The sequence below is a fragment of the Sarcophilus harrisii genome, chromosome 3 (assembly GCF_902635505.1).
Source record: "Sarcophilus harrisii chromosome 3, mSarHar1.11, whole genome shotgun sequence".
Taxonomy (NCBI): domain Eukaryota; kingdom Metazoa; phylum Chordata; class Mammalia; order Dasyuromorphia; family Dasyuridae; genus Sarcophilus; species Sarcophilus harrisii.
In genome coordinates, this window is record NC_045428.1 from 130,532,437 (window position 1) to 130,541,228 (window position 8,792).

General features: G+C 34.3%; 1 protein-coding gene across 1 annotated transcript; it reads left to right on the forward strand.

The window, feature by feature from the left end:
• The first annotated feature begins 5,743 nt into the window (after window positions 1-5,743).
• LOC100914905 (ankyrin repeat domain-containing protein 7) lies at window positions 5,744-8,033 on the forward strand. Its single transcript, XM_003766359.3, has one exon. The coding sequence runs from the start codon at window positions 5,974-5,976 to the stop codon at window positions 7,162-7,164; it is 1,191 nt and encodes a 396-aa protein (XP_003766407.1). The 5' UTR covers window positions 5,744-5,973; the 3' UTR covers window positions 7,165-8,033.
• Window positions 8,034-8,792: the final 759 nt, after the last annotated feature.

An 8,792-nucleotide genomic window follows, 5' to 3' on the forward strand; every position in this document is an offset into this window, starting at 1 on the left:
GAGTCAGACATGAATGAAGCAAACAACAAAAAAAGCTAATAAAAACTCCAATCATCTGTACATGTTTTACTGTTGCTGCTGCAATTATTTTTACCTCAGTGCACATAAGTAAACATCTATGAGGAACTGAAATCTGATGATTTGCTAGTTTGTTATTTTACCTTTAGGGGAAGTTTGGGGTTATGCAAGGAAATTGCTAATGTCAACACCATTGCTGCTGGCACCTTTGATGCTTCAAGAAAAGATAGTGGGGAAAGCATTTTTATTTCATTTCTACTTCTGTTTTCCTTTTTTCCTTTTCCTCAAATGCCTCTGTTTTATCTTCTCTTGCTCCAAACATTATTTACTCATTATACTCTTGGTTTTTTTTCCTCCTGGATTGGATGGAAAGAAAAAAAAATTCAAGATATTTATCCTGGACCCCACATAGGGCAATGCATCTAGGTTTAGATCTCTGCCCAGAACTTTCCTTGATCCTGTCTTTTAAAGGAAGCCTTTCCCACTTCCTCTTAATTCTAGTATTTCTTCTGTTAATTATTTCCCATTTGATATTTAGCTTGTTTTTATACAGTTCTTTATGGTCTTATCCATTAGACTGTGGGGTCCTTAAAAGTAAAATTTGTCTTTCTACCTCAGTTGGTTAATACATGCTTATAGAATGAAAAATTCATAATCATTTTTCTTATCTCTCTGAAATGGTTTTGTCCATGATTTTATAGAGAACAGTAAAAATGCATAATATTTGTCTACTACAATTTGTTCAGCCATTCCTTAATTGATGGACAAATATTTGCTTATGTAAGTTTTTACTAAAACATAATGTGATGCTATAAATGTTCCTGAATATAAATGTCCTTTCCCTTTCTTTTTGACACATACTATTGTGTGATAGCACAATATCTTTTAGTGCTATCAATGGGTCAAAAGATATCTGCAGTTTAGAGACTTTTTCTTTGTAATTACTAATTGTTTTCCTAACAGTGCATTCCTCGATGTAGCCTTTCTGTAACTTTTCATTGGTAATTGCAATTTTCCTCTTTCATCATATTTATCATTATATTTGCACTATGTTGAAACTGCAAAATTGTTTTTATTTACATTTTTATTTTTGCCAGTGATTTGTAAAGTGTTTTTATTTCATTGTTGATACTTTGGATTTTTAAATTTAAGAATTGCCTATTCATATCATTTGGTCATAGATTTATTGGGAAATTTCTATTATTGCTCTTGATAACAGTTATATATCTTAGAAATGAGAACTTCAGAGATAAATTTTCTATATTTTAGTTAATGAATTATTTCTTCTAATATTATAAATACAACTAGTTTCTGGAGAAACTTTTGTAATTTATATATTCAGAGGTTTTTTTTAGAATCCACAATAATTATGCTGCAAAGAAAAATCAGATCAAAAAGGGAAAAAAATGAGAAAGAAAACAAAATGCAAGCAAACAATAAGTGAATATATTATGTTGTGATCCACACTCAGTCCCCACTGTCCTCTTTCTAGGTGCAGATAGCTCTCTCCATCACAAGACCAGAGGAATTGCAAACATTTAACATATATTGGATTACTTGCTGTTTAGGGAAAGGAATTGAGGGGGGAAAGAGAGAAAAAACAATTGAAACACAAGGTTTTGCAAGGGTTAATGTTGAAAATTATCTATGTATATGCTTTGAAAATTATAAAAAAATTTAAAACTCATAAAAATAAATGAATGATGTAATGGTATTAATGTTCTTGAATATCAGAATTATAAGTTAAAATTAATCAGTTAGTAGATAAATGAAGCTGGGGTGGATGGGATCTACAACATTCAATGGAAGGAAAACTGGTGGTGAAGGATAGTCATTAGCAAAATACTTAGAAACGCCCTAATTCTATTAAAGGTACTAGAGAATACTGGGAATAGGATATAATATAACCTACTTGGCCTTCAGGGAATAGGGATTAAGATAGTGCCACACATATGACACATATACTGTTTTGTTATTATAACATTTTTATATTTTGTTTTCTCTTTCCCCAGGTTGTTTAGAGAATCCATCTCAAATGTTCACATGAACTACTTGTACATGACCTGGGGTAGAGTATGCTGAGCTCATGTTGATCTGATCAGCCAGTCATATACACTGTAACTTGACTCTAACATAGTGGTATCATTTTGGTTCTTTCATGGAATAAAAGACACCAAACAATCAACCATGTGGTAGACATAAAAATACAAATAAACATTGTGATCCTTGCCTTTAAGAAAAAATATTTCAAAGAGAACTGAAAAGGTAGGGAGTGACGGAGGGAGGATAGTAAAGATAATGCTGGGACATGAAAGTCTGCAACTAGGCAATATATATTAAATTTCATCTATAATTGCATAAGGCAATTACCAGAAATTGGAGGTAGAGGCCTAGAAAATAGAATTGGAAATACTCTGGATTGAATTTTTTTTTATAAATTGATTGAGAATACAAGTCATTCTCCAACTGATAAGTAGTCAAATGATATGAACAAAATGCACAGATAATTTTCAGATAATGAAATTCAGATGTTGGAAATGTCATATGGAAAAATGTTCTAAATTACTCTTGATTTGAGAAATGCAAATTAAAACAACTCTGAGGTATCACCTCACACCTCTCAGATTGACTAAGATGGCAGGAAAAGATAATGATAAATATTAGAGGGGATGTGGGAAAACTAGGATATTACTGCATTGTTGATGGAGTTGTGAAATAATGGAACCATTCTGGAAAGCAATCTGGAACTATGCCTAACAGCTTTCAAACTGTACATAGCCTTTGACCTAACAGTGCCTCTACTGAGTCTGTGTCACAAGGATATTATAAAGGAGGAAAAATAACCTAAATGAGGAAAAATGTTTGTGAGAGCTCTTTTTGTATTAGCAAAGAATTAGAAAATGAATAGATGTTCGTCACTTGGGGAATGGCTGAATAAGTTGTGGTATGTGAAGGCAATGGAATATTATTGTTTTATAAAAATGATGAACAAGTTGATTTTAGAATTGCCTAAAAAGATTTAGATGAATTCATTCTGAGTGAAAAACATTGTACACAATAACAGCAAGATTGCACAATGATCAACTATGAAAGATTTGGTTCTTCTCCATGATTCAGTGATCCGAGGCAATCCCAATAAACTTGGGATAGAAAATATCATCTGCATCCAGAAAGAGAACTTTGGAGTTAGAATGTAAATCAACACATGCTATGTTTACTTCTTTTTTTTTCTTTTTTATTCTTTCCTCTTTTTTTGCATTTCTTTTGATTTTTCTCTTAACATGATTCATAAGGAAATGTGTATTAAAATTTACATGTATAACCAGAAAATAAATAAATAAAAATAAATTGATGCAGAGTAAAGAGTCATAGGACCAATAAATAAACAAATACATTTTAAATGGAAATCTAGTTTACTGACATTCCTATGAGAAGATTGTTATCTACTTTAGAGACAAAAAGCAAAGATAGACTCTACACTATTACCTTTCTGAATGTGTATCTTATTTTTTGATCTTTAGCATCATGATTTAACTACCTTTTTAACTCTGGAACTTTCCTCTGTATCTGGACCTTTCTGATTCCAGAATATATCTTCACCTACATCAGTTACTTTTATTCATGAGTTCCTTCAAGGGTTTTCCACTTGGGGTTCTGATATAGGCTGGCTAAACCTCATTTCTATTATACTTGTGCTTTTGACTCTCCAGAAATTGCCACAGTGGCCATGTAAGGATTCATTGCCTTCTTTCTCTTACTATATAAAGCTTATATGTTTTATTAACCCATTTTAATGTAAGTTATTTGAGAACAAGATCTGCTTTTTGCTTTGTTTATATCTGTATCTTCAGCAGTTCCTGGCAGATAGATAATACTTGATGAATATATTTTTTGTCTTGCCTTTATGTTTGAAGCCTGGGACTGTCTACTTGCTATTTTTATACCTATCTAAACTAAAATGGTACTAGTACAGTAAAGATTAGGTAAATATCTTTTGAATTGGATTTCTAAAATATCATGCACCTTCCAGAATTCTTATGATGCTTTTTATGAGTATCTTATCTATAAAAGTGAAATGGGATTTCTGTCTTCTACTTCTGAATCTGATTATTTTAAGGAGCAGAAATAGCTCTTAATAAATTTAGAATGAATGTTTGAATCCATTGATTTACACAGGTGAAATTCATGCTAAAGCATGAACTCACTTAAGACATCTTAAAGATTTGAAGATTCAAGAAAATTGAAAAGAAAAAAATTAAAAGTGCTTGACAAGGAATAAATCAAGATCAAAACAAAATAGCATAATGGAAAAAAAAACCCTAACATATGTTTGATTTCTCTTTTCTATAAAGTCTTTTTTTGCAATTATCCATTTTTCAGTTGTGAGACAGGGACAACCAGGTTTTTGTGTATTTTTTCTGCAATGAACTACATCATATAGCCATGGAGTTGCCTGAGAAGTGTAGAGAATCTGTGACCATGCTCCATTTACTGATTTTAAGAAATAATTTTATCCATGAAATGAAAATGAATGTGATGACCATGCTAGCACCCAGAACATCCCAGAATCAGCCAGAGTCAGGATAAACAAAAGTCCTTAGTCTTTATTCTTGGTCTTTAGATGCAGGATTGAACAGGATGGAAGATGCAGGATTGAACAGGATGGAAGCAGAATCTCCCAGACAGCCTTCTCCCTAATCTACCGCCAAAGTGTGTCTTTGGCTTGCCCTACTCCACCCCCTAGTCTCTCCTACAATCCTCTGTATGCACCAATCATTGAGCCAGCACAGGATAGTGGGAAGGACCATTGTCCAAGCATATGTCCATAGAATATTGTCCAATCAGTAATTAACCTTAAGTGCTTGAACGGACCTCAGTGCAACAACTCAAGAGTTTCAGCCCTCTACAAATGAAGATTTAAGTTATCTTCTTTTTAAAGAGATAGCCCTGATAGTTGCATCAAAAAATACAAGATTCCATGCCAGAAGAGCTGGAAAAAATTCTATATTCAATTATTTTTCTGGACATTAATATCAGATATGATTTTTGAGGAAATAGCATGTTCTGAACAAAGGGAAGCAATGCATCAAGGGCAGAGAGAAATGGCCTCAGAATAAGGAATACCGAGGCACCAGTTCTACATCTCCTACAATCTACTGCAATGAACTCCATATACTTAAAATCACAAGTGCAGTTCAAAAACAAACAAAAAATTAGAAAAGCTATGATGAAAAGGAGTTAGGTCTAATCATAAAAACTGGAAGAGCAATGGAAATAAAAATGTGTATATGACATATTGCCCATATTATGGCATTGTTGAAAGGGTAGATGACCACATTATTCTATTAACAAATCTATTTTATTATTGAGGTATTTGAGTATTGAAATTGTGCTAGTGCCCTGCTAATGGAACATGAAGATAAAAGTTAAGTTGGACTGCATTTAGAAAATTACATATTTTTTTTCTGACTTCCCACATCTGCAAATTCATCTTTAAGATGCATGTCTTCACCTTATGCCTTTTCTTCCAGCCATGACCCCATCTCTAGGGAGCCCCTACATATCACATTTTAGTTGGAGACTCTAAAAAAATCTATAGCACAAGAAGCAGAGGGACCAACTTCGCCTTCTCGAGATTTGACCTCTTTGTGCTGAGAGCTAACGGACCTGGCACATGGACACTCACCCCTTTGTGATTACCGTTGGGTCCCTGCATGTAGTCTAATAAACGCACGCGCAGTTCAGTTACCCTCCGGGTGTTGCTGTGATTGCAATCGTCTCTACTATGGAATTGGTTATAACTGCTGAGCGTTCAGGGGTCCCTTTGACCTTCAGTTATTAATTTTTATTTATTTTTTTTAAATTCTGAGTGGAGACTAGACCTCAGAGCAGGCTGAGGGACCAAGAGAGGACTTCCTCGCGAGTTCTCACCAGTCATTTAAGCTTGCCTCCGGGATGAAGAAGATTTTCAATTTCGGCAACAAGAAAGGGCAGTCTCCATCTTGCTCCTTTGCCACCCCGCCAAGAGACTGTGGAGCCAGAGCATCCGACCCCAACGCAGGGTACCTCATCAGGGACAAAGACCTCGGGAAGCTCCACAAAGCTGCCTGGATCGGGGATGTGGCGAAAGTGCAGAAGCTGCTGCTGCTTAGAAAGCACAATGTAAACGATGTAGATAAAGTGAAGCGGACGCCTCTACACCTGGCTTGTGCTAATGGATACCCAGATGTTGTGTCTCTATTAGTAGAGAGAAAATGCAAGCTAAACTTATGTGACAACGACCGTAGAACACCTTTAATTAAGGCAGTGCAGTGTCAGCAGGAGGAATGTGCAACAATCCTGCTCGAACATGGTGCAGACGCTAATCTTGTAGACTCTAATAACAACACTGCTCTTCACTATGCTGCTTCTGGTCTGAACAAAGCCATAGCAACAAAGCTCCTTAAACATCAAACTGATATTGAAGCAAAAAACAAGGAAGGCTATACACCACTTTTGCTTGCAATTACAGAAAATAACCCTGATATGGTAGATTTTTTTTTAAAGAATGGAGCAAATGTGAATGCCACGGATAAGTCCAAAAGAACAGCCCTTATGATTGCTGTTAGCAGTGAACCAACGATCATAGTAAGTCTTCTTCTTCAGTATGAAGCTCTTGACCTTTCTTGCCAAGATATATATGGATGGACAGCTAAGGAGTATGCTATTGTCAGTGGTTATCCTATTCATAGCCAACTAATTAGTCAATATGAAATACGTAAGGAACATAATCAGCACTTTTCGCCCCAAATCAGCCGTTCAGAGAGGGCTTCTGGTCCTGAATTTACTTTGGAGGGACCTGCCGTAGATAAAGAAGATTCTGTTCGTCTTTTGAAAATTCAGGCTACAGTTCTCACTGAACGATCAGTAAAAGTTAAAAAAACAGGACGTACACAACTCACAAGAAAAGTTAAGAGCTTAGAAAATATGATTACTGGACTACAGGAAGAATTGTCAAAAACCAGAGAAATGAAATCCCAATCTGAGCATCGTAACATTGAATGGTGCAGAGAACCCTGTAGACCCAGGTTTAAGAAGAGTGAGAAAGTAAAAGACAACTTTTTGGAGTCAGAGTGCCAGAGTTTTGCAAGAAAGGATTCTGAATAATCATCTTTCGAAACAGAAGGAAATAGAAGAAACTTCTTCCAAAATGTTTCAGAGTTTTAAGGTTCCTGATAGTCATGAAATAAAGTCTTCTGCATAAAAATCAAATCCCAAAAGATGAAATTGTCGATCTTAAAGTGGAACCAGACAATAAAAATTAAGGATCAAGAAAAATAAAATTTAACAAAGAAAATGAAGTTTTAAAATGAAAGAAGGAGGAGCTTCAAAAGGAATTAAAACTAAAGGAAACATTAACAAACAATATTTCAGTACAGTTGACAAGTAAATATTCTGATAACTGAAAATGCAATGCTGGAGTCTAGATTGGAGGGTGAAAAAGAAAACAGGTACATACTACAGACCAAAATTGAATCAAATTCTTCCCATATAAAAGCTGCTATTCTTGATATTGCAGTCAGACATCCAGTGTAGAACTTGACAATATGTTTTAATGAAAAAAAGGCTTCATTTACAGGACAAACTAAGATATAACAATGATGTCCGAAAAAGCTTTCTAAAGCTGAAAGTAAAACTAGTAGTTTAGAAAATGAGCCGAGTATGTGATTTCCTCAGAGAAAAGACTAATTTTAGAAAGCACACTGAAAAAAATCAAAACAGAATGGCTCCTATAGTCACAGCTGTCTACAAATGAATTAGAAGATCATATACAGAAATTTTAAGTACCATCTTCAGTTTCTATGCCTTTGCACAGTGGCCCCTCTGTTCTACGAATCCTCTCCCTCCTCATTTCCACTTCTTACAATCCCAAGATCCACTCAAAGCTTACCCAAAAAAGCACTACATTTCTGTATTAATTCTAACACCTTTCTTAACGTACTTTGTATTTACTCTAAATATACTACATGCATTTATTTACCTGTATATATTGTTTTCATTCTTGTAATATATATCTCTCTGAGGACTGGAGGGGAAAGAGTCTAATATAAAGCAAAAAAGATGAGAGTAGATGCATTGGTGACATGAAGAAAATGAGACACAACAGTAACAAATCAACTAGGAGACATCTAGTACATCCATTATCAAGGGTTTATTATGAAACAAGGACAGAAGTTTCACAAAATGGAAAGACATAGTGAGCTGGCTATGAAAGAATTGTAATAACAATTATATTAACTTAAGGTTTAGTCTTTTTTTTTAAAGAAAGGTATTATTTTGTCTATAATGGAAAATGGAAGGTGATACATTTTTAATTGAATGTGGGTAACATTTTAAAGACACACTTATTAAAAGACTGTTCATGTAGGAAGAATGATAAATAGCAAATGGAAAATTCAAATAGAAGTACCCCAATACAATGTGCATTTAGCATTTATGTAGTACTTTAAGGTTTGTGCTATGTTTTTCTATGCTTTGCTAATAAGTCATTTTTTTCACAATTGATGCAAGGATAAATGCATAATGTTCTGTACCTAGAGGCAAGAAGACCTGAATTACAATCAATATTAAGATACTATATGACTCTGGGCAAGTCACTTTGCCCTGCCTCAGTTTCTGCCTCATAAAATGAAGATAAGAAATACAAAAAAGTCATGCTACTTAGCCCCTTGTAATCTGGTTTATAAGGTTAATATAAAACTGAAACTGATCACCTGATTCTATGATTCCATGAA